General features: G+C 39.2%; 2 protein-coding genes across 3 annotated transcripts in view; one reads left to right on the forward strand and one right to left on the reverse strand.

The window, feature by feature from the left end:
* The window catches only part of LOC107269431, a 98,975-nt gene extending 81,383 nt beyond the window's left edge, over nt 1–17,592 (reverse strand). Inside the window, exon 1 of one of the 2 annotated variants that reach the window (XM_025086752.1) lies at nt 17,337–17,592. In XM_025086752.1, coding sequence (XP_024942520.1) covers nt 17,337–17,425 — 89 coding nt within the window. In that variant the 5' untranslated portion in view covers nt 17,426–17,592. The remainder of the gene's footprint in view (nt 1–17,336) is intronic. The other variant, XM_015743256.2, reaches the window with a different exon arrangement.
* Nucleotides 12,194–13,129, forward strand: LOC112494597. The gene is made up of 2 exons (XM_025086753.1): nt 12,194–12,647; nt 12,717–13,129. Exons 1-2 carry the CDS (start codon nt 12,461–12,463, stop codon nt 12,851–12,853), a joined length of 324 nt encoding a protein of 107 aa, XP_024942521.1. The 5' UTR covers nt 12,194–12,460; the 3' UTR covers nt 12,854–13,129.
* Nucleotides 17,593–20,442: the final 2,850 nt, after the last annotated feature.

The following is a 20,442-nucleotide window of genomic DNA, read 5'->3' on the forward strand; positions in this document are numbered from 1 at the left end:
ATTCGTCTTGAAATCCTCTAACAGACAGGCGTAAAAAAATTATATGTTCAGTTGCAAAAAATTCAAGGTAACCTTGAAAAAACATTTAAAAAAGAGTTAAACAGTAATTTTTCACTATCACGTTAAAGCTCTCTTGAAACCATGCAAAAGCTGATAAAAACATTTTCGATCGGACTGCTAATAACAAAGTAAACTCTACTGATCACGATTCGTGGTTCACCCTGTATATTTCGCTAGGGGATTTCATTTACGAAGTCGTATTTTGAGGGCAAGGGGCTGTTTTGGGGACCGTCCCCAAAAAATATCTAACGTAATGGCTATTTTAAGGACTATAAAGCGGACTGATTCACCAAATTTGTTTGTATTTTTTCTGTATTAGGCACCCAGTATTTGTGATGGGCTTAGAAATTTTTTATTAGGTTAGATTCGATCATAATTCCAATGCTGTGATGTCCCAAAGTAGTAGTTAAAAAAAAAACATTAGCTTGCTATTGTGAACGCTCCTTAATTTTTCGTGTCCCCAAAGTATCTCTTTAGCAAACGTGTATATATAATCAATGTGAACCGCTCCACTTTTATGTCTAACCAACACATCCACGTGCTTGAGGATGCGAGATTGATCGAGGTTATGTCGATCATTGAAAACTTGTCAAATAGATACCACGACACCATTTTCCACTGTGAAACTATTTTTATTCCGACCCTAAAATGTCATGGCAATTCCATAAAGGACCTAAGCCTATTTTCATACCACGATGCAGAAACATGCCAATGTTCAAGATGAAATTTTTAGTAGGTATAAAACACGTAACATTGTATTTTCAATTGTCAATATAAAAATATATGTATTCAAATTCCTAGGGATAGCAAAAAACCCGCAATTTTCGAATAAAGTTAATACCAAGATAATTTTGAAAATGTCCCTGCATTGAAAATTCACGTTTGTTATTCCCTGTTCTTACTGTGGTAGTCACTTTTGACATACTTAAAACCGCGTTGTTATTCCCACGCATTCCAACGTAAAAATAACACACTTGTAAGTATGTAAAAAGTGACTACCACGAGAAGCATAGGGAATAACAAACTTGGATTTGCAGTGTGAAACATATTGGTCATTGTTATCATCAATGGCAAACGTGGGATATACGATTAATATGTAACTGACGATCTGCAAATTTTCCAACGTGACCTTACCCCACGTGACGCACATGATGAACGTTAAATTATCCGTGATTGGTTGTCGCGAGAATCCGGAATAACGATATACATATATATATAATATATCTATATATTAGACGTATGTATTTCACGTCTTTTCATGCAATTGAAACACTTAGATACCACGTATACATATACTTGACTGTAAGTATTATATTATACGTAAGTATATATTAAGCATATCATATATGTAGATTTTAAGTATAGTATATATATAGATATTATGGAGTACGCGTGTCAACGCCAAACCAAAAGACGTCTTTATATATCCTCCATTCTGTGATTCTCATTCGTCGCCATTTGCGAACGAGGTAACCGAGAAGTACCGACTGTCGTCGATGTGTCGCACGAAAGTCAAATGCTCGCTGTGTACATACATATAGACTAGATAGTTCTTAAGTCGTTCCATTGCCTGTTCAAACGGTCTCGTTTCAAGTGAACTAGTAAAGCTGACACATCATCTTGATGGATACAAAATACCGAAATATTCATAAAGCTCTCGCACGTTGTACTTCTGGCACGGTTCTTATATTATGACATGCAAAAGAGAATTTGAGGGCAGTATGTAAAAAAAGGCCTATAATCTCACTAATAGAAATTGTATTTGGTCAGTCCAGAACCAGCTATGATCTCTTGACGGACCCTTCATTTGCATAATTAAATTTTTACTAGAGGTCTGCCGAGTATTTCGAACGCAGTACACGTAGTGAAGCATGGGTACACCTAGAAAAATTCATCCAGTTCAGTGTTTTGCAAGCTTCCGGTAGGTTGCTATGGAGACGCGCAATCAAAAACATAGGAAAATACGACGAATGGGATTCCAGCCTCTTCCAGACCTACTTACTTCAGGAATTACACAATCCGGCGTATAAGGATTCACGACGATCCAGAAAGTTTCCAGGCGATTCGTTAAAGACGAAAATCCGATTATGAGATTTGCAAAAAAAAAATCAAGCTGCCAAAAAAGAATATTTCTATTTTTGGATATACGTATAACGTAGATCGTAACGCGTAATCGCAAGTCAACTTTAAGCTCAGACGCGATAGATACAGTTTAGAAATTTCGTGGTCAAAAGTTGCAGTACATCAATCCGCACGCAGTGATCCGAGATACAGTCAATCTTTCAGGGGTGATATTGCAGATTTTTAGCATGGCGATGGCAAGCTATATACACAGAACAGATACTTCATGTGTCGTGACGTATGGCTTATAGAAAAATGTCGAATTAATTTTTATTCTCTTTCCGTACAGTACACATCGATCATTGCAAAATAGCCTTGCGACATTATTCAAGCTGTACCGTGAATCCATTAACACTGGAACTAACTTCTTGTTCGATTCTATCGGTTTTATTACCTTTCAGTGGTACAGAATACTTTAGTAGCGACCGAAATGGATTGATATTGTAACCCTGTGTACAAATTCCGAAAACGTACCTTACTCGTATTTAATGTTTTTGGCTTGTTTTTATAGCTAAAAAAATCATATATTTAATGAACACTCCAATGTCATTTCAAGAAATTTTATTCCTAATTGACCCTTGCCAGCGATCGTCGTTTTTTTCTCATTAAAAATAAACCAACGAAACTGCCTGTAGGTCTCGTGACGTCCTCTCCATGGTTTATAGCTATGTCCCACATGTTATACAACCTCGATCCGTTATCTCTCATCTCAAAGTAAAGTCTTCGATTGACGTTCTTGTCGTCTATACTAGTGGTTGGGAGATTTCAAAGAAGTCCCTCGCGTGCAGCTTTCTACAGTGACTCGTTTTACCTAAAACTGCTTTGACATAGGGGGCAAGCTCCTTAAACGTCATAGGGTATAACACGGAAAAATGTACGTCGCGGTCTGTGACACCTGTACCTTAGCTTTGAAAATAATTAATTCCTAATTTTTTAAACTCTATCAGCTGCGGGTATAAATTTTGCTGATGCATGTTTATCCTTTCGGAAGTTTCGTCATAGGCTACAAAGCGCTAATTGAAATTATTAAATAACAGATTTGCAATACCGATAAACATTCATTTGTTTATCGTCTTTAATATTATGATCTCTTAATTTATCTATTCGCAAAGAGAAGAATTTCATCGAGCATATGTATATTAATATGACGTTAAATAAATAGATATAAAAGTCCTAAAACTTCACACCAATATTCATAGAATCTACATGATCGATTGGTAACGCTAATATAAGATGTACGGATAAGTAAAAAAATGAAAAAGAAAAGAAAATCGGCGAAATATAACATTCCTCGTAAATTGAACAGAATTTTTGGAAAATTCGTTATTGTTAACGCACTTTTAAAAAATTCCATTGAGAATTCAAGAAAAATAGCTACTCCAAGTATAACAAACATATTGCTCAAACCCCAATATATGTATACCCGACGTCTTGTAGCGCGATTTCAAAATTTGTCCAGCATTGCCAACCTGACGCTCATCTGTCTTTTAATTCCACAAATATACTATATACAAAAACCAAGCGAACTCAGCATGCAAAAACACAAGTTTCGAATTCGCAGAAACCACACACATATATATGAGAAGGACCTAGCAAAATATATTTAACTGTATCCGTCATGAATATGCAAAAAAAAAAGAGAGAAGGAAACAAAATGAAATAAAATAGATTTATGGCATTTATATCTACGAACATACATGCCATACTTAAATAGTTGCCAATCTAACCTATACGTGTAACTAGGTCCTGCCTAGTCGAATCAAGTATCAAACCAACCTATGACTGTATACGTATACGTATATCTGACCAACACCGATCAAAGTGTCTCACGCTCATTGAAATTCGGCTTATCTATTGTACATGTAGGTGCATGTATATACATATATATGAAGGAAGTCTACGCAAAATAACAATTTTATTATCCTACGTCCCCTCCCGTCAGCCCTCTCACCCTCACGCCGTCGTTGCCGCCACTGCCCTCGCCAATCCCGTTCAAAAACTCCTTCGCTCTGGCAAATTTCGTATTTACCGGATGGCGTGCAAGCTTCTCAAGGCCAGCTAGTTGGCATATAAAATTTACGATGTTCACCAAAGAACAAACCAATATAGCGAAGGACACACGTAACAAAGAAATTTCGTCAAATGACTGACTCAGTGTCTATGGATAAGATTATCAGTATGATTGTTGTGTGTGCACGCGTCTTATATACGTAGAAGGGTGAACGAAGAGTGAATGAAATTTGGCTTGAGTCATGTCTGCCACTTCGTTACACATTTATTCTCAATAGAACAGCGATGCTTTACCCATTACAAGAAATACAAAAAGGTAGCAGGTCGATTTACTGTAGCTATTGGCCTCTTGCGTAGCTCGAGTGGCGCGACCCTAGCGGCCAGTATACGCAATACTTAGGCAGTCGGACGTTCGTTTGTTGCTGGTGTACTTTGTTTGTACTGCGTATCTTATTTTTTTATAATAAATAAATTAATTAAACATATCAACAAATAGATATTGTTGTATGGTTAGATGTGAAAATCGAGTAAAAAACGTATGCAGGTGATCATAATGCTACGCAGCTTTATCATGTAAGAAATGTAACGTTTATATTATGTATGTTATTTAAAAATTTTAATGTTATATGTATCATAAGTTTATAACATAGTTTTTATTTACAACATATTTCTCATATATGAAAAGTTTCATCCACAATTAATACATATTAGACATATACGTGTACCACATTATATGCAAAGTTGTTATAAATTTCATCACGTAGGCTTGCTGAAAATTCATCATTTTCAGGCGTATCTGCTCTATCCACTGCTTACTTAGCTTTTATTCGTGTCAAATTTTTTCAGAGATGAAGACGATTGATAATATATCATAAAGAATTTGAAATATTTTTAATATGGAATTTTTGTATTATCAATATATATATACAGTATATAGTATAGGAGCAAATGTTTTAGAAATTTTCCGTCGGTTACTTCTACTGAAACTTCACGTAAGGTTGTTGATTTTCATCGTAGGAATTATTTTCCCAGTAACGACAGGTCTATCTGTGTGAATCGCTTTTTCGACATAATCTACGTGTCGACTTTCAACAACTTTTCTGCCTATAATAAAGAATCGTATTTTGTTTAAACTGTCTTTATCGTGCAAGTAAAACGTATTTATTAAATAAATTAATTTAGATTTGTAACACCAAGCCACGATTAAGCTCTGATCTGCCGAAGACATACGAAGTATCTACAATATTTTTAATATAGATATGTTATACCGTTTGTCAAAGATTTTCTCCTAAGATAATTGAGGTTTAGATTTTCGAAGCCATCGCGATTGATTGTTTCGTTCGTGGTTCTTTTATAAATAATTTAAAAGCTTTTGTTACTAATAAAGATACACTTCCCTATGTTTCCCATATAAACAGGATCAGCTAGCTGCTCAAGTATTGCGAGCATCAACCGAGAGGTGGTGCTGTGGACGCACTTTCAATGTACGCAAGAAACTTATAGGTATAATACGATAAAGGGTATGCTATATATACCAATATTTTCGAGGGTGAAAAGTTTACCCCTGGTATCCGGCATTTAAATAACGCTCAGACTACTCATTTTCTCCGATTGATATTTATTTTCAAAACTTTTTCTTTATTCTCCGCAATCTTACCGTGAACGCATTGTTTCGACTTTAATATCGCGTTAGCATACGCTCGGAAGGGAATTGAATATGTATGACCGCGATTAAGGGACTGGGGTTAGAGTCTGCACCAGTAAGACACGATATCCCGAGAATGAGTCCCAAGTGAGCGGGAAAATTCAAAGCAGACAAGAAACGAAAAAATGTTGAACTAAGCTTATATTTTGACTGAGACCAAGGACTTTGAATTATTACGTTGTTTCGTGCCTATAGTCAGTCTACGAGTTCAGAGTATATATTTTTGACAGATCGAAAGCAATGAAGTCTCTAGCAAGCCACGCGTGGCTCTGCATACAACTTCTGTTCTAAGGTACGCATTTGCATGGTTTTGCATTGAAAAATATTTTCCTTTTTAGATTTTAGTATATATATATATTTCCGTCATCTTATCGAAAGCCACGTGTTATTTCCTAAGGATCGCATTGTTTGCGAGCTGTCAAAAAAAAACATTGTAGTCGGGAACCAACTACGTATAGCGATTGCGAATAAGCAGCGACGACACCAAGTAAAAAGGTTTCTATAAATAAAGGGGAACAAAGACGATATCTAAAACACGATCGAACGTCTGAGGCGAAGAATAATAATAATAATGTGGTAGACACGCACCTGCTCCAGTGCGTCACAGACGTTGACACTGCATCCACGTATTCAGAACCCTCTAGGATGATTCAACGCCTTTACGCAATTCCCATGAAATCTTGGACGAGTACAAATGTCCTAACAAATATTCGGTTAAGGCGCCTTTACACGGCGCGTGGTTAGGCGAACCTATCTCAACGAACCACGATACCAACACGCCGTTCGGCGTGTGTGTGAACTTAGCATATCAGTGTTAGAATCTCACAAAGAAACAGTTGATTTACTTGCATCCCACATAGTTCTATAGTTCATAACCATTTTAAGCGATAGTTCAATAAAACTAACCCTAGAATCGAATATTTAAGGGATGAGATGCGAACTTCGCATTTGACCTTCCAGCATCTCATGATATTTCGACTTCCAAAGTCATGAAAATATATTTCCCACATAGTTCTATAAGATTCCCAGCATTTCAGGGACAGTTCAACTAATTTAACCGTAGACAAAAATTTTAAGGTGTGCGGTTATATACTATAACTCGAAAAATCGAAAAAGGGGAGATGTTGATCTTTAAATGTAAAATCTGGGCTGGATTATGGTCAGGATCAATAGTTCGGATGTCTCTGGAAGATCTAGTAAAAAGTTCTCGTCGCTAGCCCTCTCCGAATAATTATTAACAATTATTTATTACTCCGAAAACCATATAGACATGAGATGCTGGTGTTTTAATACGAGTTCTGAGTCAGTACTCCGGAGTAATAAATAATTATTAATAATTATTCGGAGAGGGCTAGCGACGAGAACTTTTCACTAGATCTTCCAGAGACATCCGAACTATTGATCCTGACCATAATCGAGCTCAGATTTTACATTTAAAGATCAACATCTCCCCTTTTTCGATTATTCGAGTTATATATAACCGTACACCTTAAATTTTTTTCTACGGTTAAATTAGTAGAACTGTCCCTAAAATGCTGGAAATCTTATAGAACTATGTGGGAAACATATTTTCATGGCTTTGGAAGTCGAAATATCATGAGATGCTGGAAGGTCAAATGCGAAGCTCGCATCTCATCCCTTCGCTAAAAATGGTTATGAACTATAGAACTATGTGGGAAACATATTTTCATGGCTTTGGAAGTCGAAATATCATGAGATGCTGGAAGGTCAAATGCGAAGCTCGCATCTCATCCCTTCGCTAAAAATGGTTATGAACTATAGAACTATGTGGGATGCAAGTAAATCAACCGTTTCTTTGTGAGATTCTAACAACTGATATGCTAACTTCACACACACCCGTTCGGCATAGCTGGCTCGCTATGACTCGCGGTTCAGGCTGCCTGACTCAAAGGTTCCGGCCGGCTGTCGGTAAATTTGCACAGATCGAAGGAGGCGAGCACGATGATCCGTGCATCGTTCGTAGAAATTCGTGCAGGTTCACGTTGGATCGTACAGTTTCGGCGTATCGCGGACAACGCGGAACGTCAAGTTTGCGCAGCTGATCAATAAATTTAGATCGTCTACGTTTCCAAAGGCATTGAACAAATTTTCTGCACAAACTCTGTCCAACGTTAACCGCCACCTCTTTCTTACATCTTTTTAATCGATTTTGCATCACAAATCTGCAGAACCGTTAATCGCGCGCTATTTTCCTGGTTCGCCGTACGATGCGCCGTGTAACCGCGTCTTTACGCTAAACACGTGACACGTATGTACATACAAGGTTGTTAACTGCACGCGCATCAGCTGAAATTGATTCTTTAATAGAAACAAAACGACGATGGTAACATCAAATGATGTGCTTTAACCGAATAACCCTGCATACAGTAATGCGCAATTGAAGTGGAACACTTGAATTTTTGTGTATCTCTACGAAACTATGACCGATTTAAAAAAACCAAAGATATATTTTTTAGGAAATTTCCTTCCCGTTCGAATGGTAAAGGTTTTATCCCGATCGGATACAAAATGGCCGAATGGCAGGGGTTGGAGTGAAAAAGTGCATTTTGGAACTTTTTGAAAATTTCGAGATCCAGTAGTTCCGGAAGGAAATTTATATTTCTAAGCAGGGCACGAGAGAGAGCATCCTTCGGCATTAAAAAAACACCCCCATTGAACCCCTGTAGGATCACTCTAGGGGGAGTTACACCCCCTTGAAGTGAAAACACTTAAATGGCCATAACTTCCGAACGCGCCGGCCAATCTGGTCCAGTTTCTGCATGATATCATCTTTAATGATACTGCAGATTCTCACAAAATTATTGTTCTCGGAGATGATCCGTTGGAGTGAAAAAGTGCATTTTGGAACTTTTTGAAAATTTCGAGATCCAGTAGTTCCGGAAGGAAATTTATATTTCTAAGCAGGGCACGAGAGAGAGCATCCTTCGGCATTAAAAAAACACCCCCATTGAACCCCTGTAGGATCACTCTAGGGGGAGTTACACCCCCTTGAAGTGAAAACACTTAAATGGCCATAACTTCCGAACGCGCCGGCCAATCTGGTCCAGTTTCTGCATGATATCATATTTAATGATACTGCAGATTCTTACAAAATTATTGTTCTCGGAGATGATCCCGTGACGGAGATCTCGGGATTTCGCAAGCGCACCCGAAGCTTCCCCGCTATTTTTCATTAGGAAAGCGATGAAATAGAAGTTTCATTTTTATCCACGTTGTAGCTCAGATTTCAACGATTAAAACGCGCTTTTAAACATCCGAATACGAGTGCGCTAAGGGGTTAAATTATCCCTTTGAAAAAAACGCCTAAATTTTGCGATTTTCGCTCGAGATACGGGGGAGACAATCGCTAGGCGCGCGTGGTGGGGTAGTCGGCCGACCGAGCTGCGGAGAGACGTGTAGCGGGGCAACCGCTCAGGACCGTTTGATCCGCCGCGCTGACAATGGCGCATACTAGAAGTTTTTTAAAAATAATAATTAAAACAATTTGTTTGTTTTTATTTTTCATTTTTTCTTTTATTTGTTTGTTTATTTATTTATTGGTTATTTTATTCAATTATTTTTTGACGTTAATTTTCTTACTTTTTCTTCTTATTCTTTTGCATCTTAAACCTCTCAATTACCATGCATAATTTAAATTAAGAATAAAAGAAATGTAAAAAATAAGAAAATGTTCCTAGAAAAATTTCCTGAAAAAAAATGCGAGGCCTCCCCCGTACCTCTCAGCTTAGCGGGAGAGTCATTAAATCTGGCATAAAACATACAAGTGTAAGGGCATTGTTTCGTTTCGATTTTGCAGTCACCTTAAATAGATTAACATTTAATTAAAAAAACCTTCCGTCTTCGGCCGTAGAATTCTTTGGTATACCCCATGAGAATTCATATTTCTTTTATTCTTAATTTAAATTATGCATGGTAATTGAGAGGTTTAAGATGCAAAAGAATAAGAAAAAGTAAGAAAATTAACGTCAAAAAATAATTGAATAAAATAACCAATAAATAAATAAATAAACAAATAAAAGAAAAAATGAAAAATAAAAACAAACAAATTGTTTTAATTATTATTTTTAAAAAACTTCTAGTATGCGCCATTGTCAGCGCGGCGGATCAAACGGTCCTGAGCGGTTGCCCCGCTACACGTCTCTCCGCAGCTCGGTCGGCCGACTACCCCACCACGCGCGCCTAGCGATTGTCTCCCCCGTATCTCGAGCGAAAATCGCAAAATTTAGGCGTTTTTTTCAAAGGGATAATACAACCCCTTAGCGCACTCGTATTCGGATGTTTAAAAGCGCGTTTTAATCGTTGAAATCTCAGCTACAACGTGGATAAAAATGAAACTTCTATTTCATCGCTTTCCTAATGAAAAATAGCGGGGAAGCTTCGGGTGCGCTTGCGAAATCCCGAGATCTCCGTCACGGGATCATCTCCGAGAACAATAATTTTGTAAGAATCTGCAGTATCATTAAATATGATATCATGCAGAAACTGGACCAGATTGGCCGGCGCGTTCGGAAGTTATGGCCATTTAAGTGTTTTCACTTCAAGGGGGTGTAACTCCCCCTAGAGTGATCCTACAGGGGTTCAATGGGTGTGTTTTTTTAATGCCGAAGGATGCTCTCTCTCGTTCCCTGATTAGAAATATAAATTTCCTTCCGGAACTACTAGATCTCGAAATTTTCAAAAAGTTCCAAAATGCACTTTTTCACTCCAACCACTGCCATTCGGCCATTTTGTATCCGATCGGGATAAAACCTTTACCATTCGAACGGGAAGGAAATTTCCTAAAAAGTATATCTTTGGTTTTTTTAAATCGGTCATAGTTTCGTAGAGATACACAAAAATTCAAGTCTTCCACTTCAATTGCGCATTACTGTATACATATTTGCATGCAAATTGATTTTGAAATGATAGTATTCTCATAATCACCCTGTACGTCCATTTGTAATACCCGTGAACAGTCCAAGTGCACTGTTCCAGGATCCTTATGCACTTACCCCGATGTTACAACAAAGTGTTCCTACAGTTCCACCCATATCAATAAATCGAAAAGAAGACTAAGAGGCATCCGCTACCTGTTAATGCCAGAGGAACGGAGGCACTTTATATAAAGTCTAAGCGAGAGTGGCCCGTGCCGTGGAACGTGAGTCGATCGCCAAACCGTTTCAAGTCATGTTAGACACGCCTCGGTGTCTATAAGCGCGATGCGCGATAACCAGCGGTGATTAATGCCCGACGGTTCTCCAGCCACTATTTCCACTAGCAACAGCCACACAAGGAACAAAAACGAAATTGACAATCAGCCGTGAAAATTTTATTTCCCACCGCCAGGAGCAAACATGGTCCGTTGGGTTTCTCCGCACTGCCATCGCTCCTGTACGTGTATATGGATAATCTAAGCGTGTGCACAACAGTGCGACAGAACTTGGGAGTTACTCAAGGTCTAGAAGCCAAGAGCAACCTCTTTCATTCGCTGTTATACGTAGCTACTGCACAGAGATATGCAAGTGAGCCGAAGTGTAAGACCAATTGCAACGTCCTACCTTTCTCGTACGCCGAGATACAAGGACATAGGTAAAGAGGGGGTGAGTTCTGACCTAGGGGATGAAGCGGTAAAATTAGTTGTTGCAGAAATGTCGAGCCGTTAATTCAAGACGAATTTTAAGATTAATTGCGTGCGCATAAATGAATGATTCTTTAGATTGGATACGACTACATCGCTAATGTGTATTCAGAGATTTAAAAAATCCAGTTCGGGACACCCAGGGGGTGTATATATCTTGGGATAGGGTGGTCCGATTCGATCGAATTTGGTCTCATTCGACAGCCTTTAAAAAGCGGTTAAATAATATGTAAACTAAAATTCTATAACACTTACCTTTAACATTGTTTTGACTGTGGTCCTCCCAGCTTAATCTACACTTAGGAAGTCCATGCATTTTTGGCATTAGGGGTGGAGCGGAAAAATTATTTTTGGAGCACTAAAATAGCCTTTAATTAGCCTTTAATTATGGCATAGGTTATATGTTGAAACTCCTATGTGGTCGCCCTAGGTTTTTCGACATCCGTGAGGAGGAATTCCAGGGAATCCGAGGTTCCTAGGGAGAACTCAGGTTCCGGCAGACCAAGAGAGTGTGGATCTTCTTCCACTGCAAAAACATAGAAAAGTGTATTGTGAAGTATATCCTAGCCGATTCCCTCGCAGGGAGCCCGCCGGGTCGTCTATAAATTTACTGCCAGTCTATCAACGTGTTAAACCAGAACCTAAACTCCCATGTATGTTTTCCTCGTACAACTGACGTTTCTCTACCTGGCACTTGGCTCTCTGGAGCATAAAGTCAAAAAGGATCAAGAAGAAGAAGTTCCTCCACAGAACGATTTCCCGGCCTCGGCTGCAGTCACAACAGGCTGACGGAGATAGAGGTGACCGCGATAGCTATAGGAAAGGTGCGGGAAATCGCAGCACACGATTACTTACACAGTTCCGCTTACTGCCAATGTTCGCCGACTGCACAATAACAATCCCGACCTGCCCAGTTGACTCCGCCGATGGCGGGGTCAGCCCCTCCAGTCACAGAGTCTCCTACCATATTCCCAGGAGGAGGACGCCGTCGATGGAGTTCAGTATGCAATGTACTTTTAGCCGGTGAAACGCGACCCTTATCAATTGCAGAAATCGATCATTACCTAAGTTACGCTCGGCCGATTTCCCACATGCCGGGAACCCTGTACCAAGGTGCGTCCTCCCTGGTGACAGGGTTCCCACGAATTATTTAATATCAGAAATCTCTTATCCTATTCGCAGGAGAAAATCGGTCGATTAGTCGCAACGTCGATCCATGTCACGCGAACCTTCTCTTCGACTTCAGAGCTACCTCAGTGTACGAAAAAGAGTTAGTACGGAGTATGACTTCTACCGCACGGTACTTACCATTTCGATAATCTTGACTTTGGAAAAAGCAGATGTACGTTATACCCTCGTGAAGCACTGCGTCCACGTCCCGTGGGAAAATCCTTCGGCTATCGCCCATCGATCTCCACGTTTCCCTTCTTTCAAGGCCGAGGCCACACCGATCAAGGGCATTCGTCATTTGTGAATCCGCATCCGTCGGATCCTTCGCCATCCACACGAACGCACCGTAGGAACCACCCGGATTTCGAATTCTTACATCCGCGCTTGGTGTACAAGGGAGATCGATTTCGATTCGCCGAAATCACCTGAAGCAATTATCGAATCTCGGTGTATACTCGGAATTTGAAATTTTCAAAAACTATGTCTAGCCCTGTACAGTAGACGACAGTGACGTTTCGCTACTCGGATTCGGCTGTAAGTGGAGTGGTGTCACTGCGTCCCTAAGAAACGACATCCTCGGTAGGAATTACAAATGAACTGAAGAACTTTGTAGATATAGGGTCGATATCAAGGGACAGGAAGTGACGAGGTGAGGTGAGAAAGTCGAAGCGAAAGAATGGCAAATATCATGTGTTGCGTGCGGGTGCGTTAATTCGTCAAGAGGCTAGTGAACCCGCTGGTCTTTGATAAATATATCGAGAAGTTAGCTAACCCTGACTGACGTTCCGATGTTATATTTAAGCTGCGTGAGAACTCAACTGACAAACTGATCGCAACGACCTTGAACCTAACAATTTATTTGATGTTCACGTAACGGTGACAAGGACCAGTCATTTTGCTTGGATATGTCGGACTTCAGCACCTTGCTACGTCACCGGCTGCCACCTTGTGGTCCTTAGGGATTGACGTGGGGATTTCATGGGGTTACCGCTGGCTTTAGCGGCAGCTCCGTATATTCCTTCTTTGGATCAGTATAAATTTTACAGTAGATTATTAGGCGCTGGTACTTCATGTTATAACTTTGATAAAGATAAAATATCCAGTTACCTTATAATGCAGCAAAGACTCTTTTTGCCACGATATTTATAGTCTAATAATGCCGGAGGGATGCTTTCAGTTATGATATAAACGATTTATTTCATTTCTTTGGATCTAATACTTACTTCTAATCCGTAATATGGTCCGTGCGTTAAAAGAAAATGAGGTTTCAGGTTTCGGCATAAGAAATACAAAAACTGAGGATTGAATCCACGATAGATGATTGTAGCAATAATTTACTTGTCGACGAATATTAATAATCATATACATATAATACATAAATGGTTTTGCTGAAGTTTATATGTTTTGTTAAAGACTATAGTATTATATGATATACAGAAAAATGTTATAATTCTCCCTGAGATTATTTTATAATATACATATGATCAAGACTGTACAGACTTGATGAGAGAAACGTGGTTTGAATCATATAATGAGAACTAGCACACACGTCATAAGCCAAGAATTCTCAAAGAGAAGGAGAATTATAATAAACTACCTACCCCACTTCTTTTAATACCAACAGACGAGACTTAATCAATCACTATTTTCAAAATATCTAGAATCATATTGCACCTTAAAGCAAAGAACAATACCTTCTTCATTGTTACTTTATCTATAGCCGTACAATAAGCAACTAACTTCCAAACAAATTTCTCGCTAATATATTTTATTCTTAATAACCGTCCAGTTTTCCTTTGGGAAAGAGAACAAAAAAACAAGTGGTTTACCCGCGTAAACAACCGGATACACGGCCAGTGCCATCTAGCGGATCAGGTACGGTCGGTAAAATAGGAACAATCCGTCAATAAACAACTGTTTTACCGACAGACAAGCCCGGGGCAATGACCCCCTTGTTGAAGAGCGCCTGACCTATATTGCATACATGCCGGCCATATACGTTTATATAAGGAGTGCACGCATAGATATATCCCTATGTTATAGACCTGCGTGCTCATCGATGGCTGGTCCCTCTCGACGACCCGACGCATGAGACTCATGTGCGTGCGGGCTAAGATTTGTGCGTAGAAGAGAAAAAATGTGTACGTGGAATATACCAACATCAGATGCGAATATAGTAGCTGTTACGAGGAACGAAGGGTGGCAACCCCTTGAAAGAATCTGATCTTATCGATCCATTAAAAAATGTACGCCCTTCATTTATTCTAATTCGATGTCTCGTTAAGATCGCGACCCAAAGACGTTGTCGATCCTCGCGATTCGACCAAATCGACCTTCACTTTAGTTTTGTCAGATAGTGCGACTAACTGTGGTCCATACCTTAACACGCATGCGTACAAACTACTCGGGAAAATCCTTCGCGTGTAATTTTCTGTTCCTCTGTTCAAATACGTATAGTCGACTCGCCGAAATGACATTCAATGAACAGTTTTGCGTCATAAGTTTAAAATAGTGAAAACATTATAAAATAATTTTACCTATCAGATATTCTGTGTACACAATCTCAACAAAAATAATGTCTGAAATTACAAAATAGACAGTCTTGAGAAAAACAAGAAAGAAAGTAATACCGAATGTTGTAATTGAGAATTTTATGTAGTTTTCAAAATTTTTCAGTAAATTCTTCCGTATTTAAAATCGATTCCGATCATTTGAAATTACATAGTAGTGATAACTTTTATAGAAAGAGGAAGCCTTAAATAATAATTTTAAGAAAACGGAATTACGATAATACAAATATGGCGGCTGAGTGATGGGATCATCAACTGTGCATGCGCAAAAAAATCCGCATGTGGGATAAATCCCACGATATGGCAACATTGCTTCACTTTCGACACACCGATCGATCTAACGACATTCTAACCTTCACGGAGAAGATTCCTGGGCTTTCTGTGGACAACTTGCCCAAGCATAATGAACCGTTACTCCAAAGAATTTTTTGGGAAAAATAAATGTGACTCTTTACGATTTGCTACATTTTAATGGTTGTTTTTGAGCTCTGTAATATCGTTAGTTACTACTAAGCAGTAAGTTCAAAAACGAAAGAAAAAAAAAAGAAAAATTTACAACGTTATACTATAGTTATAATTGTCTAAATGCCATGGTTTGAAGTATGGAGTAAATTGGAGTATGTAAAACTGAACTAATTTGTACAGAACTTTTTGAAGAGGTACTGCTTAGTGTACAGTATATAAATATAGACGTTCTTTGGGCCTCCGTATTAAAAAGGGACACTACCTGATTCGCGAAATGGTAAATCGGACAGTGCGGCTAAAAGAAAAATGGTATTCCGATGTCACGTGATTGCTAAAAATCAGGTAAAGCTTGACGGCTATGCAAATTTATTGCTATATGCTCCAAAAAAACATCAAAATCGAATAAAATTCTATTTGTTACTTTATAGTTTTAATATATGGGATTTTAAATGGATATTAACGCCTTCATAGATAGACCGCCCTGTTGGACTTTGATCTTTAATCGAAAACGATGACTCCTCAATATATTTACATGTTAATCTTGAACTGATTTTTACTATTACTGTAATAACCATAAATTTCTCTTAAAATACTAGAGTTTAAATACATGATGTTTAATGGGTAAAAAACACGACTCATAAATAGTATAGTTTCTATACGCAACCTACCAAGTGTCCTACGCCATTCCGCCACGCAACCAACAGATTGGTCGATCCAATCATCGACAATAACAAGTCCGTGACTCTGATATCCCAATTCTTTACGTTTCTATAGTGCAGCTCGTGCAGAGTCTCACAGAATCCGAATAAATGTCGTAATGATCGTACATGGTTTTAGTCATGTAACAGGATATCGCAAATGCAAAAAGGCAACGTAGCAATATGCATATTCATTATCGCATTGTATAAATTTGAATTCATCGAGTAACCCAGAGGTAAAATCATGGCGTTTATCGAAAAGGATTTCAAAGTACGTGATGCGGCATGAAAGGGAGCTGAAATTTCACTATTAAAAAAAAAAATTAAATTAAAAAGGAGAGATGTACCGACGCACAAAATCAGCACATGTAGTAAAGACTCGATCCCATATGTCACGTATACGAGCTTCAGAAACACTTATGAATTTCGGATAATCAATGAATTACTGCCGGGTGGCGTCCGTCAAAAGAAAAAACAAGTCACAGAAACAACGAATAACCAAGAAGCACACAGAGAAAAAGATATAGGGAGGAGCATGGAGGGAGAGATAAAGCGTGCGTGAGTGCGAGAGAGAGAGGGGAGAGAGAGAGGGAGAGAGAGAGCGTGCCAGACTGAGTAAACGAGAAAGGGAGGGAGCAAAAGGGATGGAGACGTATGAAGGGTGAAGAAGTGACAAGGTGAAATGTAGGGTGGAGTGAGGGTCAGAGGGAACGAACTAAAAGTCAATGCCCGGTAGATGACAACACGGCACGTAACTGATCATACACAAGTAATTTTTCAGACGTTGCAAATGATGAGAATCATCGTGACGAATGTTGTTTGTTTTAAAGTACAACAGTGTCGATGACAAATTTTTGCGACTTTTGACATTAGGGGGTGTGATACGGCAAGTTACATACCTGCCACTGCTGCCGAAGGAACCGGGAACTGCACCTCGGGTAATAGTTTTTGATTTTCCAGAGCCGTATCGGGCTGATTCCTTCGTCATGAAACACTACACATCACACACTGACACTCGCGATTAACTTTTCACATTGACCTTCGACGTGAAACACCTTAAAAACGCGGAGCACACGCCAAATCCTCGCACTCAGCATCACAGCGCAATGCCGCCATGTTTCCTGTTGTTTCTCAGATGTTTCGGGAGTAGAGTCACTAGGTTCGTTCGTGCCAGCGTTTTTACGTACCCCGGAGCACTGCAGGTGTGTTCGAAAATGAACCGAGAGTGCATCGTGCGTTGCTTCTCTGTTCATTGCATGGATTTGATCGAGATAGAATATGTCCTCAGTGCTCTCGGTTCATTTTCGAACACACCTATATAGTTCTTCGGAGTACATAAAAACGCTTGCACGAACATACCTACTGTTAATTCGATCATGGCGACGATCGATGCGGCATCTTACAGAGTATACGCCCCGTTGTGCTTTAGAAGGTTCAGTAATATCGACACAGATGGCGGTAGTGAATATGATCTTGTATTATGGAACGATTAAAAAATGTTTAAAAGCCACAAAAATAGATTATTTATATTTTTGAATATACTATTAAGAATGTTTTGTTGGTAATTTTTGTCTTTATACGTCATTGACACAAGTATAAAAATGTCTCGAACACGGAATTAATTAAGAATGCATGACAAATAATTTAAATACTAAAATGTTAAAAGTTATGATCCGATTTGAGGATATGATAATAGTCTTCCGTATTTTTTGATCTAGTAGATCTATACAGTCCATTAAGTTCATTCGGCTTTTTGTACTTACAATTAATAAGGAATTACTATGTTGTACTTTGACCATGGGAAGTTAGCGCGGAAAAATAAAAATTCACATGTTCATAATGCCTATAAAATTGCTCCTTAAATGCTACTTATGTTTCCCTAATTGCTCCGTTACTACTGTGAAATGATTAATAAATATTCATTACAACAAAAACTTTTTATTTTTATTGGAATTTAAAATAATCAAGCAGATTTTCACATGATTTGCTTGATGAATTACTAGCTTCCGATTTGTTTTATTAAAACATCTTTAAATAACAAGTAAAATTTGATTTTTCTTTCAGCACAATTGCAACCGTAAACAATATGATTGGTTTGCAAACACACAACAACTGCGTTCGAAGATCAGCCGAGAGTCCTGCGAGCATCGTTGCCTCGGTTCATTTTCGAACACGTCAGAGATGAGTAGGGAGATGCACAATGCTACGATTTTAGGCGATACCTAAAACATGGCGCTAAATCGGAGTGGCGAGTCCGGGAGTAGGATTTTATGATCATCACCTCTGTCGATAATGCATATCCCGTCGTAGCCGAGCTGAACGTGATCACGAACGTTTAGCCTGGCTGGTAGAGGTTCTCCGCAACTTACCGCTGGTTCCCAGAGCAACCCTTAGAACGAGGCCGCACATCAGTGATATTGCCTAAATATTTTTTGTTGTAATCTTAAATTTCAGTGCACAGTGTAACCACAATAAGATTTACTAAGGCGAAAGCCAGCACCTCAAGCCTGCGTTAAGGAGTGCAGCGATGCGGTGCTAAATTCCAGGATTATTTAAAAATAGTTCCAAGCGGAACTATGGTCCCAACATTGAGTACTTGAGAGAACTATTTCGGAACTGTTTGAAGCACAATCTGAAAACAACACTGAAAGCCAGCTCCTTATGCATAGCTGCACTGAAGCGTATGGTGCGAGTAGTATCCTTAATAGGTATTTTACCGATGTTACGTAGCAGAACTATTGTTAAAACCTATCAGGAATGATAGAACTCCTCGAGAACTATTGAAAAAGCCTATTGTTAAAAGACTTTTCAGAAAGTAAGGTACCAACTTCACAGAACAATTTTACCGATGATACGTAGGAGAACTATTGTTAAGACTGAAGGTCATTCTATAAATTTAAGAAAACGCGGTGCCAACTTCACACCTGTGTAGCACATCGACTTTTGAAAAATGTTTCATCAATAAGTTTTTTCAATAGTTCTAGAGGAGTTTTATAGTTCCTGATAGGTTTTAAAAATAGTTCTGCTACGTAACACCGTTAAAATACGTATTTTCCAAAAATTGAGGTGGCAGTATATTAACTAAAACACATCAGGGTCACTGGGACGTTAATTAAGCTCATAGCGTCATAGTCTCCCGCGCTTATCCCTACCCTTATTTGTTTTCTCCTTGTCAATTATTATTGTTACCATAAATTCATCTTATTATTTAACATTTATATAAAATACTTAGTGCAATACACTGCATACAATTATTCTAGATGTATTTATACGCTCATACATGGGTAAGCTTTGTGACGTGATTTTTGGATTCACGGTCACAAGGCGACTCCGGCTACCGATACAAATAACGTTCTCGCTTTCTGGTTCCCTTCGGGTCGCTACCCTGCTCAGACGCTGCGCTCTCGGGTTGATTCGTATAGTTACGCCAATGCTCTCGGAAGATTTCGTATTGTTCAGTTGAGGTCGAGGTGCTCGAATCTGCCGTGGGGAGATAGTCTTGACGTACCGAGTTGCCCAGCAGAGGAGAGTACCCGACGGAGACGTCTCCACGGACCGGCTGAAGCCCGGGTGAGATACCGGCGCCCCGCTGGAGATGGGCAAAGGGCTGTAGACCGGGCGGAGATACGATTTTGTTACGGTTAAGGGCAGGGGAGGAACATCCTGACCCGACTTAAGGATCTGGTACTCAGCTGTCGCCCGATGCCCTGGGGAAACGGCCGTGGAAGATCTCCGCAGGTTACGTACCGCTAAGGAACACCCTCGATTTGGTTTAAAGGGACGGCTTGAGGGAAAGGAAGAGTTGTCGGCTATAAGGATCTCGACCAATCAAAGTGATTAGTTCTCAAATTTGGCTGTTGTCAAAACAGTCTCTCTCGGGGCTTCGACCGAGGTGTTACGAGCTACCTCGCGGTCCCGTGATATCTGTTGATAGTTTTTCTAGCTGTGTTTCGATACGGTATAGCAAGTTAGGCGATACCAGATACCCTCGCGATATCCAGTAAA

The sequence above is a fragment of the Cephus cinctus genome, unplaced genomic scaffold, assembly GCF_000341935.2.
Source record: "Cephus cinctus unplaced genomic scaffold, Ccin1 Ccin1_scaffold0661, whole genome shotgun sequence".
NCBI lineage: Eukaryota > Metazoa > Arthropoda > Insecta > Hymenoptera > Cephidae > Cephus > Cephus cinctus.